The following is a 19,776-nucleotide window of genomic DNA, read 5'->3' as shown; positions in this document are numbered from 1 at the left end:
CTTTTCAGATTCTCTTCTTGTCTTTAACCTTTGACATTTTAATTATGATGTGTCTTTGTGTGGGCCTCTTTGGGTTCATCTTGTTTTGGACTCTGTTCTTCTTGGACTTGTATATCTGTTTCCTTCACAAGTTAGAGAAGTTTTCTATCATTTTTTTCAAATTTTTTGTTTTTCCTTTTGACACCCCCATGATGAGAATGTTGGTATGCTTGAAGTTGTCTCAGAGGCTTCTTAAACTCTCCTCATGTTTTTGTTTTGCTTTTTTGGATTTTTTATGGGGGGGGAGGGATTATTTTCTGTTTCCTTATCTTCCAAATTGCTGATTAGATCCTCTGCTTCATCTACTCTACTGTAAATTCCCTTTGATGTATTCTTCATTTAAGTTACTGTATTTTTCACTGATTCTTTTTTATATTTTCTACCTCCATTTTTTTACATTTCCTGTCTCTGTTGAAGTTCTAAGTTCATCTATACTTCTCTTAAGTTTGTTGAACATCTTTTTCTTGTTAATTTTAATTTTTATTAATTTTAATTTATTGTCTTAACATAGATTCAAGTGTTCCATTCAATATAACACCCTCAACCCCTACCCCCATGTCCTCCATTATACCCTCTCTGTCCCCCTCCTCCTAACTCCCTCTCCCCTTCCCTCTTGGATTTGCTGTCCTGTTATCTGTATCTATGTGTTATGTATACATAATCTCATTAATCCCTTCACCTTCTCTAATCCTGTCCCCTCATCCCCCTTCCCTCTGACAGCTGTCCCTCTGCTCCCTGTGACCCCATCTCTGCCTCTATTCCATTCCTCAGTTCCCTTTGTTTATTAGATTCCACATATAAGTGAGATTGTATGATTTTTTTCTTTCTCTGCCTGGCTTATTTCACTTAGCATAATAATCTCCAGGTCCATCATGCCATTGCAAAAGGTAAAATTTTCTTCTTTTTCACGGATGTGTAGAATTCCATTGTGTATGTGTACTGCACCTTTTTAATCCACTCATCTGAACATCCTTATAACCAGTGTTTTGAAGTCTGCATGTGTTAGATTGCTTGTCTTCATTTTATTTAGTTCTTTTTCTGGTGTTTTGTTCTCTTTTTTCATTTGGAACATGCTTATTTGTGTCCTTATTATGGCTGCGTCCCTGCATTTGTTTCTATGTATTTTATATAAGTGGAGCTGCTACACCTCTCAGTCTTGGTAGAGTGGTCTTATGTAGTAAGTGTCCTATGGGGCCCAGTAGTACTACTTTTCTGGTCAACCTGAGCTGGACACATTAGGTATGCTCCCCATGTGATCTACGTGCCAAAGTTTCTATTGTAGTTGAGCCTTAATTGCTATTGGCACATCAATGGGAAGGATTTACTCCCTCCTTTTGAAAATATTTTCCTGGCTTCAAAGATACTACATTCTACTGGCCACTTTTTTTTCCAACATCATCTACTGGCTTCTCACTTGCTGAACTAGGTTTTAAATTTGAGGTACACAGGGATATGGTCTTGGGCCACTTATTTCTTGCTAGGTGACTTCATTTAGACCACTGGCTTTAAGTATCAATTATATGCCAATGATCTCAAGTTTTGTCTCTATTCTTGGCCTCTTTCTCATATTCAGACTTATACATCTATCCAACTTGACATCTCTCCTTGTCACCTCAATATTGACATATTTAAAATATAATTTTAAACATTTGCCTCGTGCAAATCTGCTCCATCTTCATCTCCATAAATGAGACAAGCATCCATTCAGTTACTAAAACAAAACCAGAGATTTTTTCTTTGCCTTTGATACCCTTATACTCAAAGAATGTCTTTCATAAACAGCATATAGTTAGGCTTCTATTTTTTCAATCCTGTAGGTTGATCTTTGTCTTTACTTTAGTATAGAGTACCATGTCCAATTATATTTAGTGTAATTTCTAATATATTTTAGATTAAATCCACCATCTTACTAATTCTATTGATCACACCAATTTCCTTTTTCACCTTCTATTGGGTGATTAAGGTATTTTCCCCCATTTTTTCTCTTCAACGAGGTTATTAGTTATCTATTTTTGTGCTATTCTTTTAGGGGTGATCCTAAAGATCATAATATGCATCCTTAATGTAATTTGATATAATTTTTTTTTACTAGTTTCCAAGAAAAAAGATCTTAGAGCACTTAATTTCACATATCTTCCTCCATTGTTGTGTATTTTATTGTATATGTAATTGTGTCACCAAAAGGTATTTTACTGTTGTTTTATATCCTTGGTATCATTTTTGTTTATTCTTTCTTTTTGTTGTTAGTTCTTTTCTATATTTTTGTATTTGCAACTTGTGTCTTAAAAATAGCCTTTGGTATTTTCTTTAGTGTAGGGTGTGCTGGTGACAAATTCTCTGAGATTTATCATGACCTATAAAATTCTGTTATTAAATATTGCTTATTTAGGCCTGACTGGTGGTGGTGCAGTGGATAGATCATCGACCTGGGATGCTGAGGACCCAGGTTAAAAAACCCAAGGTCTCTGACTAGAGTGCAGGCTCATCAGCTTGAGCATGAGATCATGTCTATGATCTTATGGTCACTGTCTTGGGCCCAAAGGTTCCTGGCTGGAAGCCCAAGGTTGCTGTCTTGAGCCCAAGGTCACTGGCTTGAGCAAGGGATTTCCTGGCTTCGCTGGAGCCCCACACTCAAGGCACGTATGAGAAGCAATCAATGAACAACTAAAGAGATGCAACTATGAGTTGATGCTTCTCATCTTTTGCCCTTTCTCTCTCTCTCTCTCTCTCATCGGTCTCTTTCTCGCTAAAATAAATACTACTTATTCAAGATAATTCTTGAAATAAAATAAAATTTATTAGGTAGTTAGAAATGAGAACTCTCTTCTATTGACTTTTAAGTGGAAACAAATCATTGTAAGGTGTTTTATTATTACAATTGTATAGTTGCATATAAATGGACAATGGAGCTTCTTTATAAAACCTATATAAAATAATAGAAATTATATAAAGTCGATGTTTTAAGACATCTGTTTTATGTTTCAAAAATTTAAAATAATCAAAATAGTCTCATGTGGTCTTATGTGTCTTATATTCAAATACCGCCTTTTATGTTATTTATCCCCTTTCCAGGGAGGCTATGATTCTGGTTTTCTATATCACTGTGAGTTTCCCCCATATGACAAAAACAGTGATATAACAAAAAATAAAGACGAACCTTTTGATTTCCGTTTTCTTGAGGATACAGAAAATAATCCTATCCAAGCCATCACTTTCAGGTAAACAGAATTTAAGAAAGCTTTAAAAACGTATAACCCATTGGTGTCTATTTTGTCCATTATGATAAATCCAGTTTTTAAAGATCTGTCCAAAAAGGGTACTCAAACAATGTTAAGTAAATCAAAGGATTAAATAGAATCAAAGCTAATCCTGAAAAACTGTATTTCAATCCCCTCTATTAAATATTCTGTCTGTCAAAATTCTGTTTATCACACAGTTGAATTGTATGGATTTACACTTTGTTATTTAAGAGGATGTTACTGCATGGTCACATAATGTAGTTCAGGGTTATGATTCTGGAGAAATCACAAATTGAATTATTACTCCTTTAATAATTATGAATTAAGCATATATACCAGTCATTCTTTTGGAGATCAAATATAATTGCTTCAACTTTCAAATTGGCTTTTTCTCCCCCTCTACACTTTTGTATTAGTTTGCTGTAGCTTTTATGGTTTGTTAGGATTTCAATGTGTGAATTCTGAGGGGAATGTAACTTAGTCCATAACACCTTTGTTACTAAATATTTAGTCACTTGTCAACTAATTTAAAGTTAAACATTTTCAGTTTAATATGAAGAACAATTCACTTTCTTTTTTGTTTTATAGTTTTGAACAAGATATAATGTTTTGTGGACTGCAAGATGGAGCAATTCGAATCTATATCCTAGATCCGAATGACTCTTCATTGACCAGTTTGGAAAACTACTGGCACTTGAACATGCATGACAATGATTACGGATGTGTTAAAAGCATTTCTATTAGCTATGATGACCGTTTTTTGGTGACTGTTGGAGCAGATAGTAATATCTTTGTTTTCACCATTTTTTCTGTATTTGAGCTAAAGAAAGGCATCAAAGCCATAGTGCCACCTCCCAGGGTATGTAACTAACAACAACAGAAAAAAACACCACCCTTCATTTTAAAATAGTAATGCTAAAATTGTTCATATTTTTTAAAAATTGAAAACTGCTTAAACACATTTATCATATAGACTTATTTTTCTACCAGTATTTTAATCTCAACTTTCTGATGCCTGTTTTTAAATACCTTATATTAAAGGAGTTAAATTTCCCTTATTACTAAAGGTAATAAAAAAATAAAAATAAAAAGACTGAAATTTTCTGTTTCAATCACTTAAAGTTTGTTTTCAAAATGTATATTTTTAGGTATCTATTTTGCTTTTTATTTATTCATTCACTCATCAAAGAGGCATATATGACATGAACACCATAATTTGTGCCTTTGAAAGGGTTGGTAAAATATTATTATCTGTAGTATTAGAACTTGACAATATGGATCATGATTGAAGATTCAGTAAAATTATTCTAAGGCAGAATACATTTTTGGCTTTGTAATAAAGATTGCGGATTCAGGTCTCCAAATTATATTCTTTTGTCCTGTCACACAGCTTGGATTTTCTATTATCAAAGTGTTTCCTTGAGATAAAATTATAAATCACTGTTGAAATTGCTCCTGAGGAACGAAAAAATTAGAAAGACCATAGTTAAAATTCCTCTGAACATTGGCTTCCCACTTAACACATAGCCAACTTTAAAAGAACATAGGGAGCCTAGCGTGCGGAGGACCCGGGTTCGATTCCCGGCCAGGGCACACAGGAGAAGCGCCCATTTGCTTCTCCACCCCTCTGCCGTGCCTTCCTCTCTGTCTCTCTCTTCCCCTCCCGCAGCCGAGGCTCCATTGGAGCAAAGATGGCCCGGGCGCTGGGGATGGCTCTGTGGCCTCTGCCCCAGGCGCTAGAGTGGCTCTGGTCGCAACATGGCGACACCCAGGATGGGCAGAGCATCGCCCCCTGGTGGGTAGAGCGTCGCCCCATGGTGGGCGTGCCAGGTGGATCCCGGTCGGGCGCATGCGGGAGTCTGTCTGTCTCTCCCTGTTTCCAGCTTCAGAAAAATGCAAAAAAAAAAAAAAAAAAAAAAAAAAAAAAAAAAGAACATAGGGAAGTTTTAAGCAGGTAAACTTTCATTCTATTAATTACAGCGAAATTTAGAGAATGGACTGTTGTTAAAGTGTCAGCTCAGGAAGCGGAATTACAGAATGGAAAGTGTATGGAGAAAAAGAAAATCTTTATCATTCTACCTAATGCCAACTCTCTCTATAAAAACCCATATTGGATAGAAAAAAATACATTCTGCAGTCATATTTTATTTATGACTGTAATCAATACTTCTTAAATCACTAAAGCAGATTCTGCTTTTAAGGAGACAAAATCAGAAAAAATTGAATAAGCAAAACATAACTAAGCTCTGCACAGGTCTGAGGTTCTTATCTTCCTGTACTTTATAATCAGCAAGCCCTTAAAAGTAAAGATGCCTGAGCCCTACCCAAGAGCAGTTAAATCAGAATCTCCGAAGATGAGGCCCTGGTCTCTATACTTCATCCCTCTCCCAGCCACTGTGATTTTAATCTGCAACAAGGATTGAGAACAATTGCCGTACATTTTGGCACTGTTGGAGCACTTTTGTTTAAACTGTAAACAGCTGGTGTCAGGAGATCCTGAAAATCACAGCAATTTGGAGAACTAAGGGGCTTAGCCTGGGCAATAAAAGAATGAAAAATAAAATTCATTCAAGGTATGTCCTAAGTGATTAACAGTAACTACAATGTATTAGTAATTACTGTCCCTCACATTGGTCATAATTTATCATTTCACTTTTATTAAAGTCATAAACCTGTCTTACATAAAAATATGCAGACTTGCATTTCATATGTATAAAGACTAGTACTGTAATAAAATAACTTGATTTAAAGAGAGTCTTTGGGTCTTTACAATGTATGACAGCAAAACAGAGACATATCTGTTATAAAAGAGAATAAAAAGAATAAATAAGTTCAATTTAACTTAAGAACTGATTAGCCAGCAAACTAAGACTCTATTTAGTGCACCAGGTTATAATTCCTCCTCTTTAAAGCCTAAGACATTTTACAGCACAGCACCTGAAAAAACAAGGTACTTCTGAGTAATTTACTTTATAGTATCCCTAATTTAAACTGATTTTCTATCTAAAGAGAGATCCATATTTCTGATTTCATATATTATTCTGTACATTTCCAATGTATGTCTTTTTTTAAGGTCAAGTGAAATGCTTCCTAAAAATTAAAAAAAAATATATAAATGTACATATATATTTTAAAATCTTCCTAGGAGTTTTGGAGAATCCTGAGGAAGTTTTGGAGAATTATGTATGAAAAGGGATATGCTAAAATAAATACAGCATTTTAAAATAAAAGAAAAATTTTGTGTGTATTCTTTGTTAATAACATGAAAATTAATAATTCACATTTTGAAGAAGAACTATGGTGGTATTAACATTTTGCATATATATGATTAAGTTTCAAGACTTTAAGCAAAAATAAATACCTCTTTAAATTAAGCAGAAATAAATAAGTTTAGTCAACTACAGTTTATTTGTTATCCCTAGTTTATTTTATTTTATTTTTTTTTCATTTTTCTGAAGCTGGAAACAGGGAGAGACAGTCAGACAGACTCCCGCATGCGCCCGACCGGGATCCACCCGGCACGCCCACCAGGGGCGACGCTCTGCCCACCAGGGGGCGATGCTCTGCCCATCCTGGGCGTCGCCATGTTGCGACCAGAGCCACTCTAGCGCCTGGGGCAGAGGCCACAGAGCCATCCCCAGCGCCCGGGCCATCTCTGCTCCAATGGAGCCTCCGCTGCGGGAGGGGAAGAGAGAGACAGAGAGGGAAAGCGCGGCGGAGGGGTGGAGAAGCAAATGGGCGCTTCTCCTGTGTGCCCTGGCCGGGAATCGAACCCGGGTCCTCCGCACGCTAGGCCGACGCTCTACCGCTGAGACAACCGGCCAGGGCTCCCTAGTTTATTTTTTATGAAAATACTTTTCAGGCCTACATTTGTTAGAAATTAGCAGGGGGAAAAAAACCCCAGTTTAATTACAATTAGATATTAAAGAAAATATGCAATTTAAAAGGGATGACGTTTTATTTCTCTTTCTACAGTTAGGAATTGAAACAGAGCCAATTCCAGAAGATATTCAAGATCCCAAAGCCTACAGGTATGGTAATTTTTGATAAATACCTATTAGACCTGAGCTTTTGCAAAACAAACCAACATTTTATAGAAGTTGGCTAAGATAAATAAATTTCCAGATATTTTAATACTAATTTTCTCTTTGCTCTTTCTGTATCCTAATGTGTTATCTGTTTTTAGTTGTTTAACTAATTTTTAAATTTTATTTATAAAATTAAACTTAACAGGGTGACATTAATCAATAAGAGTACTAGGTTTAAATAAATGTTTCTATAACATTTGAACTGTTGATTATGTTGTGTACCCATCACCCAAAGTCAAATCATTTTCTGTCACTGTATACTTGTCCCTCTTTACTCCCTTCCCCTCATTACCTCCTCCACATCCCCTTCCCCCTGGTAACCACTTCATTTTATCTATGTCCACAAGTCTCAGTTTTATATCTCACCTATGTGTGAAATCATACAGTGCTTAGCTTTTTCTGACTTACTTATTTCACTCAATATAATGTTCTCAAAGTCCACCCATGTTGTTATAAATGGCACTCTGACACAATTTCTATGGTTGATTAGTATTCCATTGTATATATGTCCCACATCTTCATCCAATTCTCTATTGAAGGACACTTTGTTTCCATGTCTTGACCACTGAGAATAATGCTATGATGAAATGGGGGTGCATGTGTCTTCACATACCAATGTTTTTAAGTTTTGGGGGTAGATACCCAGGAGAGGGATTGCTGGGTCATATGGTAGTTCCACTCTTAACTTTTTGAAGAACCACCATTCTTACTTTCATAATGGTTGTACTAATTTGCATTCCCACCAGCCATGAATGAAGGCTCCTTTTTCTCTACAGCCTTCCAACACTTGTTATAACTTGTCTTGTTGATAATAGCCAGTCTAACAGGTATGAGGTGTTATCTCATTGTAATTTTGATTTGCATTTCTTGAAAAGCTACTGAAGATGAGCATCATTTCAAATATCTCTTGGCCATTTGTATGCCTTCTGGAAAAAGTTCAGATCCTCGCCCCATTTTTTAATTGGCTTGTTGGCTTGTTTGTTGCTGAGCTTTGTGAGTTCTTTATATATCTTGGATATTAACCCCTAATTGGAGACGTTGTTTGCAAATGTCATCTCCCATTTAATTGGCTGCCTATTTGTTTTGTTGTCAGTTTCTTTTGCTGTGCAGAGCTTTTTAGTTTGATAGAGTCCCATTCATTAATTGTTGCCTTTACATCCCTTGCCTTTGGGGTCTAATTTATAAATTGTTCCCTATGGCCAAGATCCATAAGTTTAGTACCTATCTTTTCTTCTATGTAATTATTTTTTCACATCATATATTTAGGTCTTTGATTCATTTTGAATTAATTTTTGTGCAGGGGAACAAACAGTAGTCAAGTTTCATTCTTTTGCATGTGGCTTTCCAATTTTCCCAGCACCATTTATTGAAGAGGCTTTCTTTTTTCTCCATTGTGTTTTTGGCTCCTTTGTCAAAGATGATTTGTGTGTGTGTGTGTATGTGAATACATAATATGGTTTTATTTCTGAGCTCTCAATGCTGTTCCATTGGTCAGATGTCTGTTTCTCTGCCAATACCATGCTGTTTCGATTTTCGTGGCTCTGTGGTATAATTAGAAGTCAGGTAGTGTGACACCTTCAGCTTCATTCTTTTTCCACAGAATTGCTTTGGCTGTTCAGGATTTTTCATGGTCCCATACAACCTGGTGAATTTTTGTTCTACTTCATGTAAGAATGACTTTGGAATTCAGATAGAGATTGCATTAAATTTGTATATTGCTTTGGGTAATATGGCCATTTTAACTATGTTGATTCTTCCAATCCACGAACATGGATTATTTTTTTCATTTCATTGTGTGTTTTTATCAATTACTTTCAATATTGCTTTCTAGTTTTCAGTATATAGATCCTTTACATCCTTTGTTAAGTTTATTCCTAGGTACTTTATTTTCTTATTGCAATTGTAAAAGGAATTGGTTCTTTGAGTTCATTTTCTAAAGTTTCATCATTGGCATATAGGAAAGTAATAGACTTTTGTATAATGATTTTGTATCCTGCAACTTTACTGTATTGGTTTATTGTTTCAAATAGTGTTTTGGTGGAGTCCTTGGGGTTTTCAATATACAGGACCATGTTACTGCAAAAAGTGATATCTTTATTTCTTTCCTGATATGGATGCCTTTTATTTCTTTCTCTTGTCTGATTACTCTGGCTAAATCTTCCAGAACTATGTTGAATAAGAATGGAGCCCTGCCTTCTTCCTGATTTCAGAGGAAAAGCCTTCATTTTTTCACAATTTAGTATGATGTTTTTTCATCAGCCAATATCATTATGTTATTGATATTAATATTGTTATTATGTTGAGGTACTTTGCTTCTATATCCATTTTATTGAGTGTTTTAAACATAAAGCTATCTTATTAAATGCCTCTTCTGCATCTATTGATAGGATTTTATGATTTTTGTTCGTTTTGTTGATGTGGTGTATTATGTTGATTGGTTTCTGTATGTTGAACCATCCTTGTGCTTCTGGAATAAATCCCACTTAATCGTGATGTATTATTTTTTTAATGCATTGTTTTATTTGATTTGCTAGTATTTTGTTTAGAATTTTTGCATCAGTATTCTTTAGAGATATTGGTCTGTAGTTTTCTGTATTTGTGTTGTTCTTGCCAGGTTTTGGTATTAGGGTTATGTTGGCCTCATATAATGTGTTAGTGAGTATTGCTGCTTCTACTTTTTGGAAGACTTTGAAAAGGAGATGTAGCAAATCTTTGAATGTCTGGTAAATTTTAGGCCATCTAATACTAAACTTTTATTTTGGGGGAGGTTTTAATAGTTGTTTCTATACCTTCCCTGCTTATGGGTTTTTTAGGTTTTCTACTTCTTCATGAATCAGTCTTGGAAGATTGGATAGTTCTAAGAATTTACCTATTTTCTCTAGGTTATGTTTGGTGGCATATAACCTTTCATAGTATACTACTATAATCCTATGTATATCTATGATATCTGTGTTAATTTTCCTCTTTCAACTCAGAATTTGTTTATATGAGTCCTTTCTCTTTTTTCTTTAGAGAATCTAGCCAGGGGTTTGTCAATTTTATTGATCTTTTCAAAAAAACAGCTATCTGTTTTATTAATTGTTTCTGTAGTTATTTTATTCTCTATTTCCTTTAGTTCTGCTCTAATTTTTACTATTTCTTTTCTTCTGCTGACTTTGGATTGTCTTTGTTCTTCTTTTTCTAGTTTCTTTCTTTTTTTTTTTTTTTTTTTTTTTTTTTGCATTTTTCTGAAGCTGGAAACAGGGAGAGACAGTCAGACAGACTCCCGCATGCGCCCGACCAGGATCCACCCAGCACGCCCACCATGGGGCGACGCTCTGCCCACCAGGGGGCGATGCTCTGCCCATCCTGGGCGTCGCCATGTTGCGACCAGAGCCACTCTAGCACCTGGGGCAGAGGCCAAGGAGCCATCCCCAGCGCCCGGGCCATCTTTGCTCCAATGGAACCTTGGCTGCAGGAGGGGAAGAGAGAGACAGAGAGGAAGGCGCGGCGGAGGGGTGGAGAAGCAAATGGGCGCTTCTCCTGTGTGCCCTGGCCGGGAATTGAACCCGGGTCCTCCGCACGCTAGGCCGATTTTTCTAGTTTCTTAAGACATGTTGTTAGGTTGTTTATTTGGGATCTCTCTTGTTTCTTGATATAAACCTGTAATGATATAAAATTTTTCTCTTATTACTACTTTTGCTGCATCCCAGAAATGTCATTTTTCTGTACATACCTTTTGATCTCTGCTTTTATTTCTCCTTGACCCAGTCATTTTTTAGAAGTATGTTGTTTAATTTCTACATTTTTTGTGTTTCTTTACTTTTATGCAGTTGAATTCCTGAATTTGTTGATGGTAGTTTTGTGGCCCTACATTGGTTTATCCTTTAAAATGTCCCATGAACACTGGAGAAGAATGTGTAATGTGTTGTTTTGGAATGAGAAATGTCCTGTAAATGTCTATTAGGTCCATTTGGTCTTGTGTGTCACTTAATCCTGATATTTCTTTATTGATTTTCTGTTTGGATGATCTATCTAAAGCCATCAGAGGTGTGTTGAGATCTCCAACTATGATTGTTTTTGTTTGCTTCTATTTTTAGATCTGTTAGTAGATATCTTAAATATTTTGGTGCATCCTGGTTCACTGCATAGGTATTGTCAGATATGAGTATGACTGCACTTGTTTTTCCTTGGAGATTATTTACTTGGAGAATTGTTTTCCAACCTTTTACTTTGTGTCACCTTTAGTCTGTGAAGCTTTCATATACCCCTTTTTTCTTTTTTTTCTTTTCTTTATTGATTTTAATTTATTGTGTTTACATAGAATGTAGTGTCACCCTGAATGCATCTCCCCTTCCTTGTATTCTCCTCAACATCCCCCTTACCCCTCTCCCTAAAGGGCCCTCCCCCCTTCCCTTTGGGATTATCCTATCCTATCATCCCCTTTCCCTCTGTCCTCTTTTCCTCTGGTCCCTTTGATCCGTCCTCTGTCTCAATTCTGTTCCGAAGTTCACATTGTTCATTGGATTCTTCAAATAAGTGAGGTCATATGATATTTTTCTTTCTCTGCCTGGCTTATTCACTTAACATAATAGTTTCCAGGTCCATCCAAGTTGTCGCAAAAGGTAAGATTTCCTTCTTTTACATGGCCCCATAGTATTCCATTGTATATATGTACCATAGCTTTTTAATCCACTCATCTACCGACGAACACTTGGGCTGTTTCCAATTTTGTTTATTGTGAACAATGCTGCCATAAACATGGGGGTGGATTTCTTCTTTTGAATCAGTGATATGGTGTTATTGGGATATATTCCTAAAAGTGGGATAACTGTGTGAAAAGGCAGTTCCATTTTAATTTTTTGAGAAATCTCCATACTGTTTTCCACAGTGGCTATACCAGTTTCTGCATTCCCACCAGCAGTGCAGGAGGGTTCCCCTTTCTCCACATCCTCGCCAGCAGTTATTATGTATTGTTTTGTTAATGAGCGCCAATCTGACTGGTGTGAGGTGGTATCTCATTGTGGTTTTAATTTGTATTTCTCTAATGATTAGTGATGTTGAACATTTTTCATCTGTCTATTGACCATCTGTATGTCCTCTTTGGAGAAGTGTCTATTTATTTCTTTTGCTCATTTTTTTTTTTGTATTTTTCTGAAGCTGGAAATGGGGAGAGACAGTCAGACAGACTCCCACATGCGCCCGACCGGGATCCACCTGGCACACCCACCAGGGGGCAATGCTCTGCCCACCAGGAGGCGATGCTCTGCCCCTCCCGGGCATCACTCTGCTGCGACCAGAGCCACTCTAGCACCTGGGGCCGAGGCCAAGGAGCCATCCCCAGCGCCTGGGCCATCTTTGCTCCAATGGAGCTTCGGCTGTGGGAGGGGAAGAGAGAGACAGAGAGAAAGGAGAGGGGGAGGGGTGGAGAAGCAGATGGGCGCTTCTCCTGTGTGCCCTGGCCGGGAATCAAACTTGGGACCTCTGCACGCCAGGCCGACGCTCTACCACCGAGCCAACCAGCCAGGGCCTTGCTCATTTTTTAATTGGATTGTTTATCTTCCTGATGTTGAGTTTTACAAGTTCTTTATAAATTTTGGTTATTAACCCCTTATCAGATGTATTGTTGAATATGTTCTCCCATTGTGTGGGTTGTCTTTTTATTCTGTTCATATTATCTTTAGTTGTGCAAAAGCTTTTTAGTTTGATATAGTTCCACTTGTTTATCCTGTCTTTTATTTCACTTGCCCGTGGAGATAAATCAGCAAATATCATATATATTGCTGTGAGAGATGTCGGAGAGCTTACTGCCTACTTTTTCTTAAAGATGCTTATGGTTTCATGACTTACATTTAAGTCTTTTATCCATTTTGAGTTTATTTTTGAGAATGGTGTAAGTTGGTGGTCTAGTTTCATATTTTGCATGTAGCTGTTCAATTTTTTCAACATCATTTGTTAAAGAGGCTGTCTTTACTCCATTGTATGCTCTTACCTCTTTTGTCAAATATCAATTGTCCATACAGGTGTGGGTTTACTTCTGGGTTCTCTGTTCTGTTCCGTTGATCTATGTGCCTGTTCTTATGCTAGTACCAAGCTGTTTTGAGTACAATGGCCTTGTAGTATAACTTGATATCAGGAAGTGTGATACCACCCACTTTATTCTTCTTTTTCAAGATTGCTGAGGCTATTCGTGTTCCTTTGTGGTTCCATATAAATTTTTAGAATATGTGTTCTATATCTTTGAAGTATGTCATTGGTATTTTGACTGGTATTGCATTGAATTTATAAATTGCTTTGGGTAATATAGACATTTTAATGTTTATCAATGAACACGGTATATGCTTCCACTTGTTTGTATCTTCCTTGATTTCTTTTATCAATGTTTTATAATTTTCCAAGTACAAGTCTTTAAACTCCTTGGTTAAATTTACTCCCAAGTACTTTATATTTTTTTGTTGCAATAATGAAGGAGATTGTTTTTTAAAATTTCTCTTTCTGGCCTGACCAGGCAGTGGCGCAGTGGATAGAGCATTGGACTGGGATGCAGAGGACCCAGGTTCAAGACCCCGAGGTCGTCAGCTTGAGCGCGGGATCATCTGGTTTGAGCAAAAAGCTCACCAGTTTGGACCCAAGGTCGCTGGCTCGAGCAAGGGGTTACTTGGTCTGCTGTAGCCCCATGGTCAAGGCACATATGATGAGAAAGCAATCAATTAACAACTAAAGTGCCACAATGAAAAACTGATGATTGATGCTTCTCATCTCTCTCCATTCCTGTCTGTCTGTCCCTATCTATCCCTCTCTCTGACTCTCTCTCTGTCTCTGTAAAAAAATAAAATTAAATTAAAAATTTTTTTTTTCTCTGACAGTTCATTGTTGGTGTATAAAAATGTTTCTGACTTCTGAGTATTAATTTTATACCCTGCCACTTTGCTGAATTCATTTATCAGGTCCAGTAGTTTTTCACTGAGACTTTAGGGTTTTCTATATACAGTATCATATCATCTGCAAATAATGATAGTTTTACTTCTTTTCCAATTTGAATGCCTTTTATTTCTTCTTCTTCTCTGAATGCTGTGGCTAGGACTTCCAGAACTGTGTTGACTAGAGTGGTAAAAGCGGGCACCCCTGCCTTGTTCCTGATCTTAAGGGGATTGCTTTTAATGTTTGCCCATTGAGTATGATGTTGGCTGTGGGTTTGTCATAGATGGTCTGTATCATGTTGAGGTATATTCCCTGTATTCCCACTTTGCTGAGAATTTTGATCATAAATGGGTGCTAGATTTTATCAAATGCTTTTTCTGCATCTATTGATATTATCATGTGGCTTTTCTCCCTCCTTTTGTTTATGTGATGAATCACATTGACTGATTTGCAAATATTTTACCAGCCTTGCCTCCCAAGAATAAATCCCACTTGATCATGGTGTATGATTTTTTTTCATGTATTGCAGGATCTGGCTTGCTAATATTTTGTTGAGGATTTTAGCATCTAAATTTATCAGGGATATTGGCTTATAATTTTTTTCTTTGTGTTGTCTTTGCCTGGTTTTGGAATCAGAATTATGCTCGCCTCATAAAAGGAGTTTGGAAATCTTTCCTCCTCTTGAATTTTTGGAAATACCTGGAGAAGGATAGGAGTTCTTTCTTCTTTGAATTTTTGGTAGAAATCACCAGTGAAGCCATCTGGCCCAGGGCTTTGGTATGTTGGGAGGTTTTTGATAACTGTTTTGATTTCATTTGTTGTAATCAGTCTGTTTAGGTTTTCTGATTTTTCCAGATTAATATTTAAAGATTATATGTTTCAAGGAATTTTTCCATTTTACCTAGATTGTCTAGTTTTTTGGCATACAGTTCTTCGTAGTATTTTCTTATAATCCTTTGTATTTCTGTTGTGTTAGTTGTTATTTCTCCACTCTCATTTCTAATTTTATTTATTTGAATTCTCTCTCTTTTTTTCTTGGTGAGTCTGGTTAAAGGTTCATCGATCTTCTTTACCTTTTCAAAGAACCAGCTCTAGGTTTCACTTATCCTCTGTATTGTTTTTTTAGCCTCTATGTTATTTATTTTTGCTCTGATCTTTATTATTTCCTTCCTTCTACTTCCTCTGAGATTTACTTGCTGTTCTTTTTCTAGTTCTTTTAGATGCAGGGTCAAGTTGTTTATTGGAGCTTTTTCTAGCTTCTTAAGGTATTCCTATAATGCTATGAATTTTCCTCTAAGTCTAGGGTTGGTATGGTCTGACTCCATTTTTCAGTTGTGTTATTTCTAGGTCTTCTTGGGTTGACATCACTGTTGTTTGTAATCTGCTGTGGGCTACTTATCTGCTATCACTGTTCTTTTTTTTATCACTGTTCTTTTTGCTGTTTGTGTCAGCGTTTTCTATGTCTTAGTGGGGTCAAGTGTGAGGAGCTTTTCCTTAAGCTTCCACTCTAACAAGGGTTGTTAGGTCCTGAATGGGTGCTTTTTGTATCTGGCCACTGAATGTGCCTGCCCTGATCCTTCCTGTCTGGGGCCTGGTGCAGATCAGTGGGGGTCTCTGCCTATGACTGGATCTTATCAACCTTTTTGGAGCTACAGGCAATCCAGATCTTGTGGCTGCCTCTGCTGGGCCAGGAGCCATTGTAAATATCAGCTGCACTCCAAGTTTTGCTTTTATGTACTCTTGGCCTGGGGGAAGTTCCTTTCAAAATTCAAGTTTCCCTGAGATCTGCTTTCTGTTGCCTCTTATTGTTGGCTACTTGTTGGGCTCAGTACTATAATTCAGTGATTAGGTATGGTATTGGATGTGGCCTGCTCTGTAGCTCAGGTATCCTTCTATCCAGACTTTTTATATATTTATTTATTTATTTTTCCCAGTACTCAATAGGGTGTAGTCACAGGGGTCCAGTGGGTGTGGCCCCCGTGCTCCCGTTATGTGGTTTGTCCACCGGACTGTTGCTGCTGTTGCTGCCTGGGGCGTTTGGGCTCAGGTGTTGCCGGTGCCAGCCTGCCTCCGTGGCTGCTGCAGCCTCTGCTGGCCCTCGTGGGCTTGCGCACACCGAAGCACACCCATTTGGACCGCTTCTGCCGCTGCCTCAGCCTCTGCTGCCACTGAGGGCTGGTCTGTGCCACAGGCAAGTTTGCTTATGGGCTTGGGCCTCTGCAGCATCCTCCCCAGCTTCTGCTCCTGCAGGTGGGCCTGTGCACAGAGTTCAGACCGTTTCCGGGGCTGTCTTGGCCTCCACTGCTGCCAAGGGCTGGTCTGCGTAGCCAGGGGGTTTGCGCGTCAGCTCAGACTTCCTAAGCAGCTGCTGTGGCTCCAACCTTTGCGGGGGTAACCCACACACACCCGCTCAGACCACGCCCGAGGTCGCCTAGCTTCTGCTGCCACTTGGGTGCGCCCACACCATCAGCAGGTTTTCACACTGGCCCAGACCTGTGCAGCTGCCGCTGCGACTTCTGCCCTCACTGGCTGCCTCGCGCACGCCAGCGTGGACTCCCTCCGATGTTGCTCTGGCCTCTGCCCCCACCAAGGGCGGGCCCATGCCGCATGCAGGACTGTGTTTGAGCCCAGACCTCTGCAGGCCAGCCCGCGCGCTGGCTTGGACCGCCCTGGCCTCTGCAGCCATGTCCTGGCTTTTGCAGCTGTGACCTGCCATCTCCAGTCCACCCGCCCCCAGCAAGCACTCAGCAGCAGTCCCTATTTGTGCCCCTAACAGCTGCCTGCCTCTAAGCACCTCTTTGTTTTAACTGGGGCAGGTGAGCCTGTGGTGGATGGGGTAATTTTTTCCCTTTGCTGGTGATGCTGTTCCCAGGAAAAATGTGCACCTTAGATTTGAGGAGTGACTCAGCCCAGTGGTTAAGGTGTCCATCCCTCAAAGTATATCCTTCTGTGCCTCTGAGACCATTCTCTCCCCTTACAACTCCAGTCCTCCCAATGGTCCCGGCTCACGAAGCTCCAGGAAAGTGGCTGTGAGCAAGGTTCTCCATGCAGTCCCTTTAATACGAAGCCTGGGTCCGAGAGTTCTGCCTCCTCTCAAACAGTATGTAGGCTCTTTTCTCAGCCAAATATATATAGTTCATAATCCCCTTCCAGGCTCCAGGGCTCTAGACTGGGATTTTGGTTTTGAGGCTGAGAACCCACATCTCGCTGGGCAGCCCTCCCTATTGCAAGAGTCCCTCCCGGCCACTTGCTCCTGGGAGTGGGGCAGCCCTTTCCGTGTCTTTGCCTTTCCTACCAGTCTTAGTGTGGGTTCTTTGGTGGTCCTTGGCTGTAGAATCCTCTTAGTTTAGTCCAAAGTTGGTCTTTCATGATGAGTGTTCTCAGAATTAAGTTTTAATCCACCTTGGTTCAGGGAAGTGAGAGTTGGAGTGTCTGCCTACTCTGTGGCCATCTTGTCTCTCCTCTCATGTATCTCTTGAAGGCAGCATACAATTGGGCTTTGATTTTTCACCCAATCTGCTACTCTGAGCCTCTTTATTGGTGAGTTCAGTCCATTTACATTTAGGGTAATTATTGACACTTGAGGATTTTCTATAGCTATTTTATGTTTTGTTTTCTGGTAGCTCTGTGTCTCATTTGGTTCTTCTCTTTTGTGTTTCTTTCAGTTGTTTTTGTTTGATGATATTCTGGACTTCTTTCTTTTTTTCTTCTTTTTAAGCTGTGTTTTTCAGTAGTGGCTTTTTTATAGGTGAATGCCATTAGGTTATTAAAAGAAAAATTATATGTACAAGAGTCCTTTGTCTCCCAAGTACTTCTGCACTCTATTCTCCTTTTCTACTGTAGATCTTTATCCTCTCCCCTTTTATGTTATTGTTGTCAGAGATTATCCTTATTTTTACTGTGTACTGTTAGTGCTTGACTTACAACCATGATTGGTTCTGGCAGACTGGTCATAACACGATTTGGTCGTAAGTTGAGTAGGCTATATGTACAGTACTGTGAAATGATGTTATAAAAATATTTAAGTCATATTTTATCATACATTTCTTTCATTACTGTTATATATCATAATTTTCTTTGTTCATTTTATGCCATTTGTATCATCTCTACACCATTTTGTTTCTTATTTTTATATCCATCAGGTTTAAGTAAAACACTGCATTACCAGTACAACTGGTTTAATATTTGCAAAACATACAAAATTACAAAATAGAGGTGCATACAAAAATATAAAATACAGGTGTAAAAAATACCATAGGAAACATTTTCCCAATTGCAAAACATATCAAATATATAAACATTTACAAAACATTTTGTTGGCCGCTGGTGCTTGACTGCAGATCATTGATGTCGTCATCTGAGGCAGCAGTTGGGGTTACCGGAGTTGGTTTTTTCATAAACATGGTGATCTTTTTCTGAATTGTATGTTTCTTTTTTTCTTCATAAATTTCATGATATGGATGAAACACATCATGCGCCATCAGTTCAATCCTTGCAAATTGTTCTATGTTTGGGTCCATTGCTTCAAAATGTATAAGAAGTTTATTCAGTAAAGATAAACCTTCTGAAAATCCCTTAGTGGTTAACTTTCTTTTTGGCTTCTCCTCTTCTTTCTCTGCTGGCATTCGTTTCCAAAATAATCCAGTTTCATCAACATTGAAAATCTGTTCTGCTAGATATCCCTCATCTGTAATTGATTCATCCAGACTATCAACAAATTTATATGCTCCTTCCTTATCCGCACTCCCTGCTTCTCCAGTCACTCGAACACTATGCATCTGGAATCTTTTCTTGAATCTCTGGAACCAGCCAGTGCTTGCTACAAATTTTTGACTGTAATCTTCTCCAGCACGCTCCTTCAGAGTCTAAAATAGACTTCTCGCCTTCATCTGCACAGTAAAAAGTCTTAATGGTGTCCGTTTTTGAATTTGATCTTCCATCCAAATATATAGTAATTTCTCCATTTCGTGGATGAGCCTGCTTCGTTGCTTTGTTATAACTATTGATCGCATGGGTGCAGAACCTTTCACAGCTTCACGAATTCTTTCTTTATCTTTCAAAATTGTTGACACAGTCGAGTGTGATAACTTCGTATCACATGCGATCACATTCACTTTCTTTCCTCCTTCGTACTGCTTAATTACCTTCATTTTTGGGTTGAGATTGATGGCCTTTCTTTCCTTCTTGGCAGGCTGAGGCATAGACAAAGACAATTTCCTCTTGGTGGACATCTTGGGAGGGCTATGATGAAAAATATCAAGACATAAAGCACAAATTGCTGTACTGAGTCTGGGATAACAGTTGAAATGGTGCACGTGGGGATCCTAGTGCTGCCAGAAGCTGGTCCGCACTGTCGTATGCCCAGCTGGGCAACACTTGCACTGCCAGACACAGAGCAATTGTGGTTAGAGATTGTGGTTGTAAAGTCGAATGGTTGTAAGTTGCATAGGTCGTAAGTCGATCAATACCTGTACTTGTTTAGCTTTTACTTGTGGTTTTGTATTGTTTTG

The 19,776-nt window shown here is 38.4% G+C and overlaps 1 protein-coding gene across 2 annotated transcripts in view; it reads left to right on the top strand.

Moving 5' to 3' along the window:
* CFAP44 (cilia and flagella associated protein 44) overlaps nt 1–19,776 on the top strand; it is a 168,000-nt gene that overhangs the window by 82,845 nt on the left and 65,379 nt on the right. For both annotated transcript variants that reach the window (XM_066346884.1, XM_066346883.1), the window contains 3 exons: nt 3,112–3,257; nt 3,867–4,137; nt 7,254–7,309. In XM_066346884.1, coding sequence (XP_066202981.1) covers nt 3,112–3,257; nt 3,867–4,137; nt 7,254–7,309 — 473 coding nt within the window. The remainder of the gene's footprint in view (nt 1–3,111; nt 3,258–3,866; nt 4,138–7,253; nt 7,310–19,776) is intronic.

Source organism: Saccopteryx leptura, chromosome 8, assembly GCF_036850995.1.
Source record: "Saccopteryx leptura isolate mSacLep1 chromosome 8, mSacLep1_pri_phased_curated, whole genome shotgun sequence".
NCBI lineage: Eukaryota > Metazoa > Chordata > Mammalia > Chiroptera > Emballonuridae > Saccopteryx > Saccopteryx leptura.
Note: the sequence above shows the minus strand (reverse complement) of the source record. Positions and strands in the feature narration are given on the sequence as shown.